The sequence below is a fragment of the Scardinius erythrophthalmus genome (genome assembly GCF_964197995.2).
Source record: "Scardinius erythrophthalmus genome assembly, chromosome: 3".
Classification (NCBI taxonomy): Eukaryota; Metazoa; Chordata; class Actinopteri; order Cypriniformes; family Leuciscidae; genus Scardinius; species Scardinius erythrophthalmus.
The window spans coordinates 40,000,047-40,023,807 of NC_138223.1; the positions used below are offsets into that span (position 1 = coordinate 40,000,047).

The 23,761-nt window shown below is 37.1% G+C and overlaps 2 protein-coding genes across 3 annotated transcripts in view; one reads left to right on the forward strand and one right to left on the reverse strand.

The window, feature by feature from the left end:
- Window positions 1-2,554: 2,554 nt before the first annotated feature.
- Window positions 2,555-18,318, reverse strand: aimp1a (aminoacyl tRNA synthetase complex interacting multifunctional protein 1a). The gene is made up of 7 exons (XM_081362419.1): window positions 18,147-18,318; window positions 15,637-15,770; window positions 13,224-13,337; window positions 12,626-12,787; window positions 8,206-8,411; window positions 6,231-6,399; window positions 2,555-2,839 (listed from the first exon to the last, which is right to left on the reverse strand). Coding segments are annotated over exons 1-7 (954 nt in total). The 5' UTR covers window positions 18,149-18,318; the 3' UTR covers window positions 2,555-2,672.
- The window catches only part of tbck (TBC1 domain containing kinase), a 53,770-nt gene continuing 48,217 nt past the window's right edge, over window positions 18,209-23,761 (forward strand). Inside the window, exons 1-3 of one of the 2 annotated variants that reach the window (XM_081362418.1) lie at window positions 18,209-18,411; window positions 18,769-18,986; window positions 21,411-21,483. In XM_081362418.1, coding sequence (XP_081218544.1) covers window positions 18,794-18,986; window positions 21,411-21,483 — 266 coding nt within the window. In that variant the 5' untranslated portion in view covers window positions 18,209-18,411; window positions 18,769-18,793. The remainder of the gene's footprint in view (window positions 18,412-18,768; window positions 18,987-21,410; window positions 21,484-23,761) is intronic. The other variant, XM_081362417.1, reaches the window with a different exon arrangement.

A 23,761-nucleotide genomic window follows, 5' to 3' on the forward strand; every position in this document is an offset into this window, starting at 1 on the left:
TCTCAACATCTTCAGTTTTGCAGATAATTAATTCAATGTCACTTTGGAGGAGGAATTCCAAACAATGGATTTGTTTGCTGTTGTTTGTATTGGGTTTTAAAAGCGATATGGAAAATTCGACGTAATTCCAGGATATAGCCTTATTATAACTGGGTGTTGTCACAACAGTCAACCGCAAAAAGGCACACAAATGTGCAACAAATTTGTGATCAGAGAGCGCTTCATGTTGAGTAACAGCATCAGAATCTTTAACACACTTGACAAGCATTCTGAATGCATGAAAGCCATGTTGAATAGTAGTACATATTATGAAATATATACGTTACAAATAATCCAACTTCTATTGTTATACATCTACAGGTTCAAATAGCCAACATCAGGCATCACACTATCATTATTAATTAAAAAAAACAAGCAAAATGCAATAATCATACAGGAAAAAAGACGAAGTTGCAATTCCACGAGTCTCTTCAAAAATGTAATTTTTTTTTTTGTAAAAATAATATTGATCATCTAAATATCTATTCAACTAAACATTTCCATTCAGTTTAACTTATTTTAGACGTTTTATTTTTCTATTCATTTAAAATTTAAAGGGATAGTTCACTTTGAAATTAAATTTTGGTATGTTTTAGCTTACCTCAAGGGCATCCAAGATGTAGGTGTCTTTGTTTCCGCAGTAGTTTCAATTTTGATATTTTTAGGCCAAACCGTTCTTGTCTGTCAGTCATATAATGCAGGTCTATGGTTACTGTCTCAAAGAGCATGCACAGAGTCCAAATTAAAACAATTCCACATCGTCCAAATGAAACAATTCCCCATCGTAAGTACACATTGATGGCCTAAGACACGAAACGAGCGGTTTGTGTGAGAAAACGAACAGTATTTATATCGTTGTTACCTCTTGAACACAGCCGCGTCCAAGTGATCTGAGGGCGCGGGCGGGTATAGATATATACACTAGATGTCGCCTTGGCTACTGCAGTTCATTGGAACGAAACCGTAGCCAAGGCGACATCTACATCTTGGATGCCCTTGAGGTAAGCTAAAACATACCAAAATTTTATTTCAAAGTGAACTATCCCTTTAAGGAGGTTTAGCGTTGGCAAATAGTGCTGTCAAATGTATTAATCGCATCTAACATAAACACTACAAATACACCAAATAAACACTGGATACTAGATGATGGTGATTTACAAACTGCATACTTTATCCATATATTGTAACACACTGTAGGACTTACCGTTTTTTTCAACTACAAAACTTTAAATCAATCAAGTGCAGCTAATATCAATGACAGAAACTCCATGTGAAAGAAGCCATTGCAGAACAAGTTTCTTCATTTTCTTCTTTTTTTTTTAGATGACACTGATGTTGAGCTACACTCATGGAGTTCATTATTTTGGACAGAATGGGATTGGTGTGGACATAAATCCATCAGTTTAACACACTTAACAACACTTCCTGTGCAAACGTCTATGATGTTCCTCTTGAGGGATCAATAATAAGAAGCCATTCAAGATGGCTTGAAGAAACAAGCTCAGATAAGATTAATTCAGAGGAAATTAACATGATTCAAAAACCTTATTGTTTTATTATAGATCTTCAAAAACAAACGCTTTATTTGAGAACAGAGAGAGATCAGGTCAGATTTCAAGAACGCCCGTTTCTGGACTATTGATATCTGACTTTAAGCTGCCGCATGAGCTTTATTTATATATTTTTAGTTTAGATTATTGTAATTTACCTAACGTTGCATTATCAACATTAAATTTAAATGTACTGTTTTGTAATACACAATACTGGTCTTATTGTGCACATTATTCTGATGGGAAAAAATGGCCTTCATAATTTTGGTAACACTTCACAATAAGCTTCAATTCCTTAATATTAATATTCATATAAACTAACAATAAAAAAAATCTCACATTTTATTAATGTATGTTAATGTTAATTAAATTTACAATTGTTGACTGTTAATTCAGTTTTATTCATAATATATCAACTATATAGGTTATACATCCTGAAACATTAAGAATGTATATGTAAAATGAACTTTAAAATAAAATAACATTACAATCCAGGACAAAATCAAGTCCTGTTTCACCTGGAAATATGTTGCATTACGAAAGTAAAAAGCCTTTTCATGTTTTTAAAACTCGTTCAAATCTGCATCACTATTTAATTGTAAATAAAATGATACCTGAATTAATATGTGTAAAACTTATTTTAAACTTAGCACTTTAATCATTACAGAATCCTGTCCCTTTAAAAAATGGGTTTCATTAGTTAAAAGTAAAGAAATTTAGTTGACATGAATAAAGAATGAACAATACTGCTACATTAACATTAATGCACTGTGAATTAAACTATTTGTATTAAATAACATTAATGGAAATGAATACATACAGTAACAAATGTATTGCTCATCGTTAGTTAATAAATTAACTAATATTAACAAACGAGAACTTACTGTAAAGTGTTACCAAAAAAACATATCTATTGACAGTTCAGTGTATACATATATACCAAGAAAAAAAGACATTCAAAAGAAAATATTTAAAGACTTTATTATTCTCAAACATGTCCCTTCATTTAGCATTGTTAGAGAGGTCTAGACTCTAGAGGTTCGAAAATCAGCCTTCTCACTGAAGGAAATCACCCAGAAGTTTCTATTTGATACCGCTGTTACTCATTGTCTGAGCTTTGCACACTCCTTTGCCAGCGACCTCGAAGGCAGCGCCCTTGTAAGTGGCCACACATTGGTCATCGGTGCGCAAGTCTGGCTGGACCTGCTCCCACACTTTCTTCTTAGGGTTCAGCTCCTTGTCAGGCTCACCTAGACCAAAAAAAAAAAAAAAAAAAAAAAAAGTCATTACTCAGTGATTAGTTTTCCCAACAGCTGTAAAAAGACTGAAAACAAAGCCGGTTTTGAAATCATCTCGAGGTTTCATTAACATTCAATTCAACAGGCTGATTCATAATGAATCTAGAACGAGTTTAAAGTGACTCCGTGCCATTAAAATCAAGCTGAGCCAAAGCGAGATGCTCCAAAACTCAAGGGCTCATGGAAACCAGATAAAGACACCTGTTTTTGCTACTATCTACAATAAGCAGACATAAATCAAACCAAAATGAATCCAAACACTTGATTTGAATGCAGACAGGGATCCTGGTTTCATGCGTCTAATATTCTAGTGCTGACCTTTTCACAACCACCATAACGGTACAAACAAAGAAAGCTCACAGTCTGTCCCCCATTACTTTTAAAGGGTTACTTCAGGATTTAGCATTAAGCTTTGTATTAGTAGAAAACCTGTAGTATTTTCGAATTACCATGCTTTCCCCCCTCATATCCCCCTGAGAGGAGAGATTTATGTATTTTTTGTCTGGAAAAAATCCTCCGATGACGCAAAATTCGTCATTTTGCGTCATCGGAGGATTTTCTGTCCAGAGGCTAAAGACTACAGCCAGTAGATGGCGTTGTTCCGCATGTTTTCAACCCGCCCATACAGGGTGGGATCTCACTCACAGAATGTACACAGTATCAGCCGTCTTTCTTTGGAAGCTAAGCTAGCATGCTCTTGTTCTGTGGAGAAAGCTGAATAATAGGAGAAAGCTGAGTAAGTAGGGGTTACCATCTTCCTTTTCCCGGACTTGTCCGGCGGGCGAGACTGTTAAAAATGTCCGGGATTCGGCTTTTGCGTTCTGCGGTCGCCATTCATTGTTTACATGCACACCTCTCGTTTCAATCTAACTGAATTAATTCCGATCGGTGAATCTGACTGTAGTGTTTACATGAACGCTAAACATGTGATCGGTTGATGTGCGTTTTAACATTGCTAAGAAAATTCCCGCTCCTCCGTGAGAGATGCGAGACCCGGCGCGTCTCAGTAATGAAGCCACCGGCCTCGCGCCGTTCTCCCGCGGCCGTCAGCCTCGTCCTGCTCGCCACAGTAAACATGATGAATGGCGACTGTAGAACGCAAAAGCCGAATCCCGGACATTTTGGGTCTCTAAATCCCTGGCAAACTCATCACTTACATAGGCTAGCCTTGTTGTTTTCAACTGTGCTCTCTAACCGGTAGGCGTGGCCTTCTAAGGCAGCGAAGCAAGTGCATTCTGGGAGTTGTTGTCTTTCATCCACATAAGCCAAAAATACATTTTCTGGCTTTTCTCAGTCTAGAAAGCTCCAAATTCAAAAATTTCTCCACATTTCTTCTACTTAAATTACCTATTTTAAATACACATTCATCTTCCCAGAGGTGAAGTATCCCTTTAATGACTACAGGACAGGTACAGATGCATGCAAGAAATAAACCTCAACAAATATGAGATTTAAATGAAATCCAAGAGACTTTTGCATGGGAGAATATCAAATAATTGCATGGCAATTCATAAAAAGAACAAGCAGAACACAAGAAGAAAGAGTAGAAAAGGAAGTAAAAGACATAATATAAAAGTTGGTGTCTGTAATCCCTCTCCCTGTAATTATTGTGCTATTATTGCCATTTTGCTGTTGTTGTAAATGTCATTTTATGACTCAACAACTGGAGGGATTTGGAGAACTGCCTTATTCCTGCTACGTGCCTTGTGTTCGAACAACAACTGTGATTTACTGTGAAAAAGCAAAAAAAGAAAAACGGGACAACATCGTAGGCTTCTTCAGCCAAAAGGAAACACGAGGAAGAGCTGGGACGGTGAAAGAGACATTATTCTCACTGTGTCCTGTGCAGATGGTCCACCTCTGCGCTCCACATTCACACAAATCCTGGGAATCTTCCCGTTAGTTATTGTGCTCAAACACGAATGCTGCACTCTTCCAAATCGCATGCATGCCAGATCCACCATATTTCGCATCTTGAGAATAAAATTCGGATTGTTTGTGAGGTTTTCCCCAAAGAACTGAGGAATTTGCCCTTTATTTTTAATGGGAAAATAATATTAGCAGCTTATATAGTTGAATGGAAACAACTAAAGTCTTGAATACGCTACGCAACTTTTTCCAGATTTTTGTCCAGATTTACATTCTATACAAGTCAAGTGGCCTTTATTTATATAGCACATTATATAAAATACAGATTGTTTGAAAAAGCAGATTTACGGTGATAAACAGGAAAAAAATCCATTCTGCTGTAAATCAGCTCGTTAGTCAGTTGAAATCAGTTCAGTGTTGATTCAGTTCGGTTCGATAACATAATAAATTATGAAATGAGTTCAATTCAGCAATAAAGCATCAGTGATGTCATCATCCAGCTCAGTTCAGTTCTCATCCAATCGTGTCATTGCAGTCAAGTCGAATTGGCGAATATTGAAGTCTACGCTAGTTATAGGGCACGCAGAGCACAGAGATTTTACAGAAATTGCATAGTGTGTGATGGGCACAGACTCAGAATACGAGGCGATCCAACATGTTAGATATTTTGAGCTGATTTTAGAGCACATTGTTTTCATTCGTCACGAGGCACACATTTCTGCGCGAGTTCGTGTTCTCAACGACTTGAAAATCTGGTTGCATGTGATCCGGTCATTTAGTGTATGTATAATGCCTAGTGTTGTGCAGTGCATTCCAGTTAAGAAACACGAAACATCAAGTTCTTTACTGAAAGATCTTAAGATTTCAAAGGGACAATTGCGGTTAAACAACAGCCTTGAGAATCTGTACCCCCTAAAGTGACATAGCAAGATGTTTGACTACCGACATGAGAAGGCTGGATTACATTACAGCTTATTATAGCTGAACGTGGACTGGAAGAAAGAGACCATCTGAATGACATATCAAATGGCCAACCTGAAAAATCTTCATCCTAACAAGATATTGTGGCAGGTCAAAGATGCAAAAGAAGTTTGAGAACTATGGCAAAAGCTTTTATATGGCTTTAGAATATAGTGCATGTGTTATATAAATCAATTTTATGATATTTGAATGCAGTTTTTAGATCATGACAGCTGCTGGTCACCATATGCTCGTTTCATTTTTGTTTGTGTTTTTGAAAAGAGCAGCGTCAACATTTTGCCTAACGTCTACTTTCGTCTCTCATGGAAGAAAGAAACTCATACTGGTTCGGGGCGAGTAAATCATTGCAGAACTTTGATTTTTATGAGAGATATTCCTTTAATAAACCAGCATGAGGCATTCAGATGGGCTCTATGAAGCAGAATAAGAGGTAGAGATAGAGATAATCTGGTATTTCATTGCAGTACGTTTGCGCATTAATATGAAACGTTACCTGGGAAGCCCTGGACGGAAACCCTGTCTCCAGCCACGGCTCCACTCGGGGGATCCAAGATTTCAACTTTCTCTGGAGAGCTGGCACACATGACCATGGCCTGAGACAACACGCCTCTCATCTTAGCAGGCTTCAGGTTGCATAGCAGCACAGCCATACGATTCTGCATCTGAATATGGAGGAATCCAACATAAGGAATCACGATCAATTAAATGTTTAACTTTTTATTGGATGGCAGAAAGAGAAATTATGCAATGGTCCAAAAATATCAACAACATACTGCATAATAAGGAACAGCTGGGCAACTTCATAATAGCTGAATTATTCGTTTTTATAACCAAGAACAAGGGAGGCAGAACAAAACAGACCCCTAACAAAATTAATAAACTCAATCCATGCAATAAGCAATCTCACTCATCTCAAATCCTGTATTTAACGAACTGTGGACATTCAATATCATTTCAACTCTATAAATGCACAAACATACATAAAGCAACTGTGATGTAGTCATAACCCGAGGGGTGGAAACCCTACACGATTAAATGAATGAAGGAAACAGATGCGTTTTATAGGTGTAATTAGAATTTCTGACGAGCTGCTAGGAATCCCCTAAACAAATCATAAACTCGGGGTTCTGGAAAATAAAACACAGGAGACCGTTCTGTCTGCATGGAGCAGGTTTATGGACCCGCATGAATCGTGCTAGTGCAGACGTTTTATATGAGAACGGTAAAACTGAAATATCCCCCTTCACAATATTCTGACACATAACACCTAATCAACAAAAGCATTCTTTTTTATGGCAAACAAAGATTGCTCTCAGGTACGACAGCGAGGCGTACAGTGTTCATGTAACTTCAGACTATTGCATAACAGTCTAGTAGGGGTGTAAATATTAGCTTGATTACAAATGAGATTTTTTTTACTGGAGATTTGGCCATGATTCAGTTTGTTTTCGTGCATGATTCGTGTTTCAGTAACATTTTAATTCAAGGTGACACTTGCATGTAATAACAGTACATTACACATAATTAAATAAGTAAGCTTCAAACAGTTAAACACTAGTACTGTACTTAAACTACAGTAAGCACTATGGTTAATTAATATTACTCAGTACTTATTTGTGAAATTACACTGTAGCAGCATTACCATAAAACATGAGTAAACGATATTTCTTTCAATTTACTGAAGACAAATGTAACTGGAGGGACAATTTAAAGACACCCTGAAATCAAAATGTAAGTTTTTTAGCTTTTAGTATGAATATGTTAGCCTTAAGGTTATGAATAAGCTGGTGTGTTTCAAAACAATGACAAAATTCGCATTTAGGAGAAATAAGCATTCAAAACTTAGTCTCTCACTTCCGCTAAAATGAATCACGGACTTCAGCTTCTCATCACATCTTCTGTCCAATCAAATGCTCTCAAGAATCTGAAGTGTCCCGCCCCCTATGCTATAAATACCACCTGACCAAAGCGACCGTTGACACGTCACAGAGCAATATGTGTTGGAGATGCGTGTTCGGTTGCACAAATGCTCAAGTTTTATTCTGCTTTCTGTACGTTGGTTAAGAATTAAATGAATGAATCCTCTACTATTAAATCCAACGTATCATCAGTGCTCGGATTCGCTTCCATGGTGCCGTCAAGTACGACTCGCAGTCTGTGAGGTAAACTAAACGCTATTGGCTATTTGAAAAGTGGGAGGAGCCATTCGATATGTCCCGCCTTAACTTCCTGTTTCAGTGGAAATTGTCATCGCATCATACAAATCTGCGCATTCCAAGACACTTCAGTTGGCCTTTAATGTTAGTTTATGAAAATTAAATGCACTGATAATAACTGAAAAAAAAAACACAATTAAGTGTAATTATGAAATGAATTAAGTCGCGTTATAAATGCGATAAATGATGTGTTGCATTTCAGTGATTTCTGTTGCGATGACTGTGATAAACACAGGTGCTGGATATGGATACCTGCTCCAGAGGGATGTGTTTGACCAGGCCACTGACAACAGTGCGTGGAGCCGCGTCGCCCACATCCACCTGCTCAACGTAGAGAGAGTCGGCGTCAGGGTGCTTCTCTGCGCTGATGATGCGGCCCACCCGCAAATCCAGTCGGGACACGTCAACTTTTGCCTCTTCCTGAGGCGGCGCCGCTGGCTTCTTCTCTTTCTTCTCACCTGGACCAAAAGCGCATCAGAATGTGTCTTTCAGATCATTTTGTGTTTGTAAATCGGAACGGAATTGCTAAATTATGAATCATCAAATAACACACCATAAATATCTGTGAAAAGCACAAGCTGTGTATGTACGGCTGTTACAGACATTGCAGCACCGTGTCATTCTGGGGTTTTATTACAGTACACGTCAACCCGGAGGAAATGTGCCTTTAGTTTGTGAGGTGTTTTTAAGGCAGCTCTTTGATAGATATTTTTAACTTTGCACATTGTTCCCCAGGGAGCTGTTGGGATACTTTTCAAGCCATGTAAATTATCCAGGCTTGTCATTTCTGATCTGTTTTCGAGCTTTACCCGAAACAACTCTGCCAACAATGGCTTCAGTATGGCGTTTGTTTCTAATCACACCAGTCTTTTGAAAAAGTGTACAACTTTATCACTGTTTCCGGACATATGAGGTCAGGGGACACTGTTTTGGACCACCACCCCGCAAATCTTGAAATGAAAATGGCTAGCCTATACAAGCGCTACAGTTCAAAAGTTTGGGGTCATTGAAATTTCTTTAAATAATAAATTAATACTTTTATTTAGCAAGGATACTTTTATCAAGTGACAGTAAAAACTTACATTGATTCTAAAAAAAAAAAAAAAATGCATGAAAAATATCAAGCAGCACAACTGTTTTCAACATGTTTCTTGAGCAGCAAATCATCATATCAGAATGATTTCTGAAGGATCATGTGACACTGAAGACTGTGAAGAAGTAATGATGCTGAAAATTCAGCTTTGATCACAGGAATACATTTTTGAGAGAGGATTAGGGATTCACAATTTATATTTAATAATAATTCATTTATTACAAATAAAATTATACAATTAAACAAATATATATATTTTTATATAATTTGATCAAATTGTTATTATTATGCCTTCCCCCACCTAAACATTAGGCTTTGGGTAGTTACAATCGTCAATAAAATCAGTTTATGAACTAAACAAAATTACCTTCTTACCCTTAAAAACCCATATTGGTCTCAAAGGTTTGACCTTGTTGACTGTAAACTATTTATTTTATACAGACATTTGATGTATTTAAATATTTTCATGCCAGTTTCATATCAGTTTTATCTAACATATCTCTTGTTTAATGTTTGACTTTAACGCTTGAAAAAGTCACAGAAATGCACCAAAATGCATTTTATTTTAAGTCCCAGTATAAATGTTTTATTTTTTCCACAATTATTCACTTTCACGTAGCATTGCAATACGGCCTGGTAAAACCCTCTTCGCTTTCTCAGAACACCTTTTAAATTCCACGTAAAGTTGTCAACAGCTTTTTATTCCAAACCTTTAAAGAGGAAAAAACGAGTGTAGTAGACGAACCCTTCACTTTTGCATGCAGACCCTGTATATAATTAATTCAATCACAGGCTTTTGTGGTTTTTACGATTTCAATTGTGATTTTGATTAATCACACAGCCCTAATTTAAGTCTAGAAGAAAATGTGCCAAGATTCCTCCAAGTCCTCTTAATGTGACGAGCCACATAGCACTGCCAAGAAAGAGATATGCATGAAATACAGGTGCAAGAGAGGCTTTCATCCACGCCGAAACACAGCATTCATCAACACTGAAGGAGGAGAGGCACACTTGAGAATTATTAAACAGCTTTTGACATCTGGCCCACAGGAATGTCAGAGAAACACACAAGTTAACTTGTTTTTCCCTCAGCCCAATAATGCACAAACATGATCTGCGATTTTTGTACTCAGATACAGTATGAACAGAGTGTTCCCAAGTTGGAGGGATTTAAGTGATTTGAAATGAAAATCATTTTAATAATAAATAACCATGAAAGGAAATTTGATTATTTTCATATGCTCTGTTCTTTAGGATATGAATACTTATGAAATATAACAACCCGAAGACAATAGTGACGTCTTTAAATCTGGTTTGCCTTCAGATCCGATTGTAACCCAAATGAGTTTGACCTGCATCTGGTCTCTTCTCAAACTGTGCAAATGCATTGATTGCATTGATGACATATAGCCTGACAACATCTCATCTGACCGCAGATACTGCAGGAGAGACAACAGCTTTCATGCACGTCTTTCAAAATAAAAGTCTTGCATCAGAAAATCACGTTTGTTATCGTTTCTTTGACTGCACACTCCTAGACACGACAGCCTACCCTAAATATTAAGCCATAATCATGGTCCTGTTATAGACACTTTTTCCAGTAACGCTTTATTTTACAGTGTCTAAACCAAACCTAATCCTAAACCTAATTAACACTGCTCAGTAACTTCACCGATTTGCGACCCGCCTTGTATTGTAAACAATATTTACTTATTCTCCGCGTGAAAAAAATCACGTTTATTTGTCGGAAAAGTCCACCGTGTGACGCAACACCTAGTTCCAGGGCTTTCGTGAAAACTACAGATTATAACACATTTTTGTATCCCTGTCCATGGACAGTCGGATCGACAGAGGGTTAATATTAACAGAACAGTTATTGTTTAGCAAAAACTAGGTTTAGCCCTGAAAATTATATCGCACTCTGTCTACTCTTTAAACAGCATTATTGTAAAAATGGAAGCTTTCTTATGCCGAGTTCAGACTGCACGATTTTCAAAGTAGTCGGGTAACTGTTCTTTTCACACTGCATGACTATCCAGGGTAACATTCAGTTGCTGGTGTGTTCACACTGCACGATGCATCGCCGACAGGAGGTTTCACACTGCATGACTTTCATGAGGAAGAATCGCCGACAACTTCTGTCTGGTCCGCAAACTACGTTTCGCAACCAAACACACGCGAGAAGTGATAAGGAAGTCCTGCGTGCGTAAGACCGCAGTTCTCGCGCGAGTTTTAAATTGTTATTAAAAATGATAGCCTGCAAGAAGCTTGCGATCCAAATTACCTGTGCACTGATTTGCAGCGAAAAGGGGAAAAAGAAAAACATTATGCATGAGGAAATGGCTGGGAAGACAAGGGGAGCAAGGACTGTGTGTTCTGCAAAGAGAGTTTGGGGTAAATAAATAATGTTGCAATGTGCTGCTGTTGCTGCTGGTCAAGCAAATGTTTGTGCTTTGTTTCTGTTTGATATAATTGTAAATATATCTATTAAAATACTGATATTGTGGTCTATAACTCCTCCCCGAACTCCCCGCTGCTCTGTATCTTGCTCTCATTGGCTGTCGGTCATCGCCGATGTAGTTTTCAGTCAGAACACTTTCACACAGCAGGATTTTGAATCGCCGACAGGTCCAGATATTTAGCATGCCAAATATCTCACGGGCGTCGGCGACTCGTCGGTGATTCTCTCAGATCGCGTCTTTGCTCATTCACACTGTGTGATTGTCACTCGCGTGAACGAGCACCGATTTGCCTGTGATTTCGGGCATTTGTCGGCGATTTCTCAAAACCTGTCGGCGAGCCAAAATCGGGGCTAAAATCATGCAGTCTGAACTCGGCATTACCTGGGCGGAAATGACAAAAATGGCAGTTTCTTTCAGTTTTGCCCTCCGTTTGGCCTAAAACTCTGTGTTTGAGGTCATCCAGTTTGAAGGTGACAATAAAACACGGAGGTTTTTCAGATTTTCCATTGCGGCGTTCTGTCCGTATTTACAATTCTTTGCAGCTTTTAGACGCTGCCAACAATGTGCAGGATCCTTCACTGGAAACCGATAGTAACTCACTCCTGCTAAACGTCCACTTTTTGAATTATTTCACGTGGGAACAATACAAGTCAACACCATTATGACTAAAAGTTTCCTAAGTAGTATGTCCTACTAAAGCAAGGCGGTATTTGACTAGTAAGGCGTATCCATAGCAGACTGAAGGCCTTGGACCCCAACATGCCCAAATGCATTGTGGGTGTTGAAGGTTTCCTACCAATTGGACAAAGTTTCCAGGCATTGCTGTTGATTCATTTGCAACACCATCCAAAACGTTTGCATTGTCAGAGCTTTATTTTAAGGTGTTACTGTGTAATTATGCAAAATAGGCTTTCAATAAAACTTGACTGCCTATAGAGAAAGGTGATTTTTTTTTTCTCTCTAACTTTCTCTATAGGCAGCCAAGTTTTATTGACAATGCAAACGTTTTGGATGGTGTTGCGAATTAATCAATAGGAATGCCTGGAAACTTTGCCACTGCAGAGATGAACTGTTATAAAAGGAAATGTCATACTAATAATCTCAAAAGTAAGCTTACCCTTCTTCTCGGCTTTCATCTTTTTCGCGTCATCGTTGATTTTGGCAGCTGGTGTTTTTGTGGCGGGAGCAGAAGGGGCTGCTGGGGCAGGGGGCTCTGCGGCTGTCGGTTTAGAGACACACTGGATGCTGGGCTCCGCTGAAGGCATGGCCACCTCTTTCACTGCGAAGAACAATCATTAGAAAAAAAATCCCAAATACTCACCACAAGGTGAAGGTTTGTTTACTAATTTGAAGGCACTATATTAACACTCATCTTGCACTGCACAGATTTGTATCCACTCAAATGCTCTCAAGAATGAGAATGTCCCTCTCTCTAATACCACCTGTAACTAACTATGAATATAACAAGGAACAGCACAAAATCTGGCTAACTCATTCATATTTTATTTTTAACATTAGTTCTGTGTTTAGGAGTTTCTGACCACCCAGCAGGCATCATTGATGTTTAAATGTGGGTGGTCATGTGTTGATGCGTTTAATTCTGGACTGTAGAAGTTTTGAATTGTAAAAGTTACAGTATGTTTTCAAGTACAGCATCTTAGTACTTCATTATTTAAAGAACATCAGCGAGAATAGTGTGTTATGTGATATTATACCTCCTCTACTTCTTTCCATTTCAAGAAGTTGTTTCTTCAGGTCCTCAATGTCCTTCTTGAGCTTGGCGTTCTCCACCATCAATTTCTTCTCCTCTTTCACTGTGGCCTGCACAACTACACAAAACAACATTTATTAGAACAAGACAAACACACATCAATTCAGAAGTGACAAATGAGGATGCAGTCCTGTTTAAAATATCATTAAAGGGATAGTTCACAAAAAAATGAAAATTCTGTCATCATTTACTCCCTCATGTTGTTTCAAACCTGTATGAATTTCTTTCTTCTGCTGAACACAAAAGAAGATATTTTGAAGAATGTCGGTAACGAAACAGGTCCATGGCCCATTGACTTCCATAGCATGGAAAAGAAATACTAAGAAAGTCAATGGGGAAATCAACTGTTTGGTTACCGACATTCTTCAAAATATCCTCGTTTGTGTTCAGCAGAACAAAAAGAGAAATTCATACACATACTTGAGGGTGTATCAATATTAAATAAAAAAATAATGAGTTTTCATTTTTGGGAGAACTATTCCTTTTATATAGGAAATATCCACTAAATCAAAGTTTTTGTGCTTTAAAGGAACACTCCGACTTTTTGGGACTTTAGCTTATTCACAGTATCCCCCAGAGTTAGATAAGTCCATACATACCTTTTTCATTTCTGTGCGTTCTGTAAGTGTTATTTGACGCACCCACCGCTAGCCTAGCTTAGCACAAAGACTGGATGTAAATGGAAAAGGTAGCATACTAATCCCAATAAGTGACAAAATAATGCAAACATTTTCCTATTTACATGTTGTGATCTGTATAGTCACAGCGTGTACAAATAACAAGGCTATATGAGACAGAGACCATTTTTAATCGTATAAATACTCGGAACTATATTCTCACTAGGCGTAGGAGCACAGCTAACGTTACTTGGGCGGAGTGGCTACTTGGGCGGAGTGATTAGCGCAGCACACGAGACGCCCTGTGGTGAGGAGCAGAGAGTTCGCTCAGAGTTGGAGTAATAGAGTCAGAAATTACTAGATAGTAAATTTATAGTTTACAATCATGGGTGTTCGCTGTATCTTGTCTTACAGCTTCCAAAGTTTGTAACTCCTCGTCTGTGTATTCTGGCTCAAAACTATATGATTCTGGATCTTGGTTTGATACCCAGTAAAATTCCTCTGACAATTCCTCAAAGTCAGCCATGATCACGAGTCACGTTTGCTACTAGCTAGTTAGTCACGTTTGTTTTGTTTACGGAACCATCAACAGGGCGTTTCGTGTGCTGTGCAAATCACTCCGCCCAAGTAGCTGTGCTCCTACGCCTAGTGAGAATATAGTTCCCAGTATTTATACGATTAAAAATGGTCTCTGTCTCATATAGCCTTGTTATTTGTACACGCTGTGACTATACAGATCACAACATGTAAATAGGAAAATGTTTGCATTATTTTGTCACTTATTGGGATTAGTATGCTACCTTATCCATTTACATCCAGTCTTTGTGCTAAGCTAGGCTAGCGGTGGGTGCGTCAAATAACACTTACAGAACGCACAGAAATGAAAAAGGTATGTATGGACTTATCTAACTCTGGGGGATACTGTGAATAAGCTAAAGTCCCAAAAAGTCGGAGTGTTCCTTTAAGCAACACACATAGGCATTTTATTTTTTACCGTTCAAAAGTTTGGGGTCGGTTTTGAAGCATATTTTGTCTCAATTTTATTATTATTTTTTTTTACAAAATTTCTCTGTATCTGTTATTCTACTGATATAGTTATCTTGTAATGGCTGATTGTTTGTCTTCGTCATTTTGTACGTTTTAAACGATATCAAAACAATAAAAATTTGATAACAAAAAAAAGTTTGGGGTCGGGAAGACTTGAAGTCTATTATACTCACCCCAAGCTGCATTTATTTGAAAGAAAAAAAAAATACAGTAATTTTAATATTACATTAAATACATTTTCAGCATCATTACTCCAGTCTTCAGTGTCACATGATCCTTCAGAAATCTTTCTAATATGATGATTTGCTGCATTTCTAATTATTATCAATGTTGAAAATAGTGGCGCTGCTTAATATTTTTATGGAAATCATGATACATTTATTTTCAGCATTCTTTGAATAAGAGTTAAAAAAAAAAGCATTTCTTTGAAGTAATACATCTTTTGTAATATGTCTTTACTGTCAACTTTGATCAGTTTAATCTGAATAAAAGTATACATTTTAATATTTCTGCTTAACTTTTTTTTTTGTAATAAATGTATGAAACCTCCATGAAAGCAAATGTTGGCACTTGCATTTGAACTAGATTTTTAAGATGTTCCTTCTTTTTCTACTTTTCATCATCTCTGGCATTTGTATTTCTCAGTGACCCGTGATGAACACACACACATGCACGCCTCATGCATCCGCTTACTGGCTTTCTCTTTCAGCAGCTGGACCTGCTGCTTGAGGTATTCGATGAGCTGCTCAGCCTCCGCAGCCTTCTGTTCCAGTCTCATGAGTGAGGGTGTGTGGCCAGACATCCTGAAAAGAGATCGTACCAGGAACCTGGAAAAACAAGCCAAAGGAAAAGATCAAACGCGGTAGGAACTCTTAGTCACTCATAAACATGCTTAAAAAAAAAAGATCCTCTGGGACATCCTATCTGTGCTTGGGAATATGCGGCACTCGAGAGAGCATGACCTCTTTAAATGAGATCTTTCAGATCTTTGGCGCTCATAAACATGAGGTGTTTTGGCAAACTTTACACGGTGCTTTAATTTGTAATTTATACCGATATCTGGCCAACTTTCTGTCCTAATCCCCTTCCATGAAGGGGAATCATAATGAAACGTCTGACACCAGCCAGATGCTTAACAATAGATCGGCTAGACGCCAAACAACATGTGAAAACCTCATCAAAGAGTACGTTCTCCATCCTATTCCCAGCGAACCCTATTTTGCATTCTCACTTCAGTATCGCCATTGAATCGCCAAGTTGAAGTTCGTCAACAACCATATTCCCGAACAAGGAAGAGGATGGAAATCAAGCCATGTGGCATCTAAATGCGTGTGTTCTCATGTCCCACGAGGAGACAAATCCTGCACGATTGCGTCACTGTCCTCTCGGCCCCTGCCGCCACTATAAAAGCGTTTTGATTGAGGAATCCTCTTTGGGTCCACAATGGATCAAACAACAATTCCCATTCAGTCAAAAGACAGCTGGTGAAGGAACATGGACACATTACACATTTGGCTTCGGCTCATCCCCTGCAAAAGGACTAAGGGATTTTTTACAAGGCGTAGGAAAAGAGAAGAACACATCATAACACATAGTGCAGGGTGGTGCTGGAAAACAACAGCTGGCGCGGGATGAAAACAGAGAGTTCAGATGAGGAAATTAGAAACACAAAAAAGCTGGAGTTGATAATATCGTGGATCAAAGTCTCTTGTTTTTGAAGTTCTTGAACTGCTTTAAATGGGCCTGTGGTGGAAGAATTTATGAGCTCCATGACAGGACTGTTTTCATTTGCATAACCCCTGAAAACGTGTCCCGGGGCCGAGCCGGAGCCCAAAACACTTCCAAAAACATTTCCAAAAAGCTCGGTTGTCACCGTTTTCCAATAATCCGCTTCAGCAGGGGTCACCGGCATCGCATGACAGCCAATAAATGAGAATTTAAGCCATGCAACGGATATAAAATTTGTGAAATGCAACCAAAACGGCATCTGTGAAAGGAACCATGAAAACATCAGTGCTCTTGAAGACATTTAAGGCCATGTGTTACATCCGACACCAGCGAACAAACACTTACAGGAGCAGCTGTCACATTCATGCAAGTCTGAATGGCGAGGAGATAACGACCACACACTTGTGTCAGCGTTTCCGTTCGCCACCAGCCCCAGTCATATCGCAATGAAGACTTTATTCTCTGTTACTCATTTTTAAGAAATACTCAACTATCGGAACTACTTGCATCCCACTGGAATGATTCAATGTAACAGTAATTGCCCCTGAAATAACTGCATATTAGGAACCCAAAACAACTTTAATTTATGCTTTATTACAATTATTATTATATACTTATTCAATCTATTTGTTAAGTTTAAGGTTTGCAAAACCAACATATTACACCCATTTTAAGATAAAAGAACTGGAGTTCTGATTTATAAACATCCATGACACTTATTAAGGTTTACAACACCTCCATGCTATAAGTCACTTGACTGATTTGTAAAGTAGGAAATGTTTTATGCAACTGGACTCTATTATGTTAAAAGGCTTTCAGTCATATGTATGTGGCCTGCGCAAAAGTATAATCATGCAATATGATAAGAATAATAGGACACATTGCACTATACATTTGCAAAATGTTGTATTTGGTTACACTTAATTTGAGGTTTATATATAATTAACTACATGTACTTACTATTCGGGTAGGGAGTGGTTTAGGGTTAGTTGCATACACCATTATAGTAATAATTACTGTAGTAACTACATGTAACGTGTAACAGACACTGTAAAACAAAGTGTTACCATGTATTTTAACTGAAACGGTCGGGTATACACAGAAAACACTTAAAATAAAAATAAAATAAATAAATACAATACAGAACAGGTGAATGAACTAGGTTGACAGACCATACACTGCAAGTGAAAGTAAAGACAGAAAGCAATGTCATAAATTATGATAAACCAGTTTCACTTTTTAACCCTATTTAATGAACATTTAACCATAATGTGCCATAATATGAGTAGTGACATTCATACAGGGGGATCATCATGACATTATTGTCTTTTTATAGATACAGTGCTGACTGTCACTTCTCACATGTTGGTCAACACGGCATATTTGTACGTCTACAGCTCTATAACAGAGAGTTACATTCCTAATACATTACATAGACTAATAAACAAAACATTTATTCGTGAACTAGTACTCACATACAACTGCAAACCGTATTTTTCTTTGCTATATAAAGCCACACGCTCCACACACACTCGTCTCTCACCGGCGTCGACGGGTGATGACGCCACCGGTCATGTGTGGTTCAGCTGTTCGCTGGCGCGGGATAAACACGCCACGCGATTCAGCTGTTTACAGTCTCCGGAAGACTCCACCGATCTCTCAGAATCACAAATATATACCTGTAATATTATCAATGGACACGTGAATCAAATGGGGCAGTCTTTCATTTCAGATAAACAGGTATGCTACTTAATTTATTTTGCTTTTGTAATTCACAGTTCAAAGCGCCAGCAAGCATGCAGAAATGCATGTGTGTACAGTGTATTTCAATTACATATCGTCAAATATTATTGGTTTAGTTTATGTTTTAATCATGTTCATGACAAAATATTATGCTATGCTGTAAGATTAAACATACACGTTTTACAGTTATGATTAATCTTGGTTCTCCTGATATATTAACTGTTGTAAGTAACTATTTATGTTGTATTTCAAAAAGAAAACATTATCCTGACTGACTTCAGAATGACAGAGTAATGTACGTAAATCATTAAAAGCATTCAGCGATATATAAGTGTATTGTGTGCTCCTTGTCAGTGTGTTTGTTGAGCATCAGGTGATCATGAAGCCCCTCAGAGATGCTGAACTGGGGGCCTCCACCTTCTTCGCTTCTCCTCTTCCTCATGATGTGTGTGGCAGCAATGGACTTCCTCTCACCCCAAACTCCATCAAGATCCTGGGACGCTTCCAGATCCTCAAGACCATCACCCATCCCAGACTGTGCCAATATGTGGACATCACCAGAGGGAAGCATGGTATGATCATGGCTTTCTTTGCTTTAGTGCACTGTGTTTCTCTCAAATATTCCCAAATAAGACCGTCCATCGGTAAATAATAGTAAATACAGTTCATTTCTCAGATATAACTTGAAAACAATGCGGCTACTCTCTCAGAATCTTTAAAAAATGTGTCGGCTTTTCTCAGAAGTGCTTGTTTTAGCAATAGTGCACCATGTAAACCGTTTTGTTTCATAATTGATGAACTTTGCAACATTGGCACCGTTATTAAACTGAATTGAGCTGCTTAATAACCTAAATTGAAGTATTTTTATAATTGATAAACTTGCCATATTCACAGTCATTTTCCTGTTTACAACTGTAAAACTGCTTTGAGACAATCATTCTGTAGGAAACACTATGTAAATAAAGTCATCCAATCATAATAGAGCTTTCCAGATCAAGAAAGTGTTTGTGTAAAAATGTATCAGATTGTGGTAACACTTTACAAGAAGATTTAATTTGTTAACGTATTAACTAATATGAACTAGGCTAACTACGAGCAATACATTTGCTACAGTATTTATTCATCTTTGTTAACGTTAGTTAATAAAAAACAGCTTTTCATTGTTTGTTCATGTTAGTTCACGGTGCATTAACTAATGTTAACAAATACAACTTTTGATTTTAATAATGTATTAGTGACAACTAAATGTTGAAATTAACATTAACAAAGATTAATAAATGCTGTAGTAGTGCAGTTCATTATTAGTTCATGTTAACTAGTGTAGTTAACTAATGAAACCTTATTGTAAAATATTACCCAGCTGTCTATTGGACATCCTGCTCTCTAGATATTAAAATTAAAAGAAATATGTCATGGCATGTTTTTGCAAGTCATTAATTTGAAATGTTTTCCATTTCCTTTTAATGCCTCGTCAAGTCTGGTTTTGTTTTCTGGTGCTCTTCAGAGTTTTATTCTCTTTTATCCTAGTGATTTTTATCTCTGTGGTTTAATGGCATTATTCATGTGTGGAATCCTTTTGCGAGATTGTTTCTTTTTATCTTTGTTTGCTTTATGGCAGTTAGTTCAGTATTTATCATGCACAATGCACTTTGGTTCATGCATGTGTGCCCTATGAGATCGATGCATGTGTATGCAAACACATGTGTTTGAAGTGCTTATGACATTATGCAGATTTATTAGTGTTATAACTTTCTTTCATGTTTGAGAAATGACCTTGAATGCAGGTCATCGTCTTGCTGGAGGGAATATTCATTTCTGAGGATATTGAAAATCAGTTTTTTAGTTTTTTTTTATTCTTCTTCACTGTGCTGATTAAAATGGGAATAGTAAACAAGAATCTTGTATGCTTCAGAGCAGTTGCAGTTGTAAAATTAGTGGTTTTTTTTGTAGATATTGTAACATTTCCTGGATGTTTTTTAGTTGCATACTTGCATGCTGAAAATCTTTTCTTGTTGCACTCTTAAAAATCAAGGTACCAAAAGTTTTTTTTTGTTTGGAAGTGCAAAAGAAGTTCTTGAAAGATTATTTTTTCTTAGCGTGAAGAACATTTTGACAATCTAAAGACCCTTTTACCCCTTTAAAGAACATTTTGTGCAATGGAAAGATTCCATGGATGTTAAAAGTTCTTCATGGAACCATCAATGGCTTTAGTTTTGGATGAGAGCCGAACTGAGACGACGATGACTTCACTGTTGTCTGCTCTATAGCTGAATTGAACTCATTTCATCCATGAACTTTAGACGATTATTGAACAGAACAGAATCAACCCTGAACAATGACTTCAGCTAAACAATGACACTATTTTCTTTACAACAGAATTGATGTTTGTTAGTTAGCATCATTAAATCATAATTTTCCTGTGTATCACTGCAAATCTGATTTGAAACAATTTGTATTGAATAAAGCACTATATAAATGAAGGTGACTCACTGTACATGTTTCTCCTGCCAGCCAATTCCCCATCCTTATCAATAACATCACAGTTAGTACACCCATGAACGGTAACCAAATTACCCAGTTTAAAGGGGATAGTTCACCCTTAAGTTGTTTCAAACCTGTATGAGATTCTTTCCTCTGTTGAACGCAATCAAACAGTTGACGGTAGCCATTGACTTTCATAGTATGAAAAAAATACCATTGAAGTCAATGGCTCCCGTCAACTGTTTGATTTACAACATTCTTCAAAATATCTTCTTTTGTGTTCAACAGAAGAAAGAAACTCATACAGGTTTGGAACAACTTGAGGGTGAGTAAATGATGAGAAAATAAAATTTTTTGGGTGAACTATCCCAAAACACAAAATAATCATACAAAAAAAAAAAATCTCACGTTAACCTAATACAGCAGACAATAGCAAGAAGGCATGTATATTATGTTTTTTTCCCCGTGTTTGTTATCTTTGTTGTTAAACTCTTTGTTTTCTTGTTATTTTGCAGAACGGCTGGTTATTGTTGCTGAGCACTATGAAAAAAGCCTAAAAGATCTTCTGAAGCAGGGGAAACCAGTCAGGTAACAATCAAGACCAACTGAATAATGCACCTCGATGAACGCACACAATTGTTCAAATGTTTGGGATATAAGTCCCCTGAATGAAAGGCTCATTATGCGGGTAATTGTCTTCTCAGGTGTGAACCACATCATTATTCATGATCATTCACGCCCCCACACATATTGCCTTTCCAAACAAAAAGTGTCTTACAAAATTTAAATCAATGTATTGTTTTATGTGAATGATTAGGCAGGATGATTTTCAGATCATTTTGAAGCAAAAACTCTAGGCGACGACATCCATTAGTCAAAAGTCTTGTGGACACATATTTAGTATGTGTGTTGTGGCCTTATTTCAGAAACTTTAATTTTTAGTTTTTTCAATAACCATGCATAAACATTATTCTCTCAAAATACAAACGTACATACATGTTGCTCACATATTATGGTAGCCCCGTTTTTGCTAAATAGAGTGTAATGACACCTTTGCCATTAATATGTTTATAAGCAACTGAAAAAAGCACAAATGTCAGGGCATGTCAAAACATCTCAAGGACCCCAAAAAACCCTTGACCCCAGAGGGTTAATTTGATTAGAAATGGCCAAAGCCGTTACTCCAATGTCTTCAGTGTCACATGATCTTTCAGAAATCATTCTAATATGCCTTTTTGCTGCTCAAGAAACATTTATTATTATGTTATAATGAATTATTTGACGAATAGAAGGTTCCAAAGAACAGCTTTTATTTGAAATAGAAATCTTTTGTAACAGTACTTTAATTCAGCATTTATTTGAAATAAAAAGTCAACATAAATGTCCAAACTGTACCATGGTATTATCATTTGATGCTATCACTGTACCATGGTACTGCCACAGTATTTTCTGAAAGGCATATTTGAACAGTTCATATTCTTCAGACTTCACTCAGTTTTTATCAGTTTTATCATTTTGAATCTGTTCTGCATTATCAGGTTAAAAGACCCATTGGTATTTGTGGCAGAGCTTTTTTTTGTTGTTCTGAGATTCATTAGTGGTTTGTATCCTTTCATGTGGAAGCTATTGACACCGTTGTCAAATTCTTCATGTGGACAGTTTTTGCAAACCTTTTCTTTTTGTGAAAGCATTTGATCGTTGTTTGTGTTATGGCTTACACTATTATATATAATAACAAAATGTTGTATTAATATTGACATATTGGGATCAGAGTTTAAGAAAATAATGAATGTTAATATAGCAGGTGTGAATTTGGCCAATGTGACAGCAGTTTAAACTATTGCCATAGACTGAGCAAATGTTATACTAAGAATTGAAACCAGTAAAGCTTCACATTTTTGATGAAATATAAAACATCAAGAGACAATTTACAGTCAAACCGGTCAGTCCAGGAATATTTCACTACTCCATTGAATAATCTATTCAGTATATACTTATTTAAATATACTGTAATGTATTCAATATATTATAGGATATGAGGAACATGTTTTTCTTCATCCAGAACTTTCTATGAACTTTGTCTAATAGAAAAACATCAGTTTACAATACTGCACTTTATTCAAAACCCTGATTATAATAATTTATTAGTTTATGTGACCATCCTTATATTTTAATTCCATATTGCTGATTCAGAATAAAGATCACATAGAATAATACTGTTAGGATGACAAAAAGGTTTAAAAGTTACATTTTTAGTCTGGTCTGCCTCAGCGGTCTAACAATGTTCGTTAATGTCAAAATGATTGAGATGGCCAATCAAATCAAAGTAGGCGGGGTTTACTTTTCACAGAAGCAGAGCATGAATTCCAGCGCAAAGCATCAGTTTAATGTCAAAAGACAGTGAAGATGGAAATACGTGTCAACTGTTTAAACTGTCTAAATGTTGACATACAGTAACATCCAGAGATGCAAACATTTAGTTAATGCATTGTGAACTAACATGAACATTTTTATTAACAAAGGTTAATAAATTGCTCTGCTCATTGTTAGTTCAAAATAACCTTATTGTCTTTCATTTTCAGCTCTTTTTTTCATGCAGTATCAATAAGCACATAAATAGCTGTAAAAGCAGCATTCCTAGCTAAACCAGTGCTATATTTCCAATAACTGAACAGCTCAGACTGCTCATATTCTGCCATCTACTGTCTAAATCACATTGAATGAATGGCACTTAAATGAATTCAAAGGGCATTATACAGTAGTTTGCCATGCTATTTCTAATGTGTTGTATTGGATTGTGCCTTTTATTTGACTTCACAGTGCCCGATTCAGTCAAACATGGCATAGGTTAACGTGTATATCCATA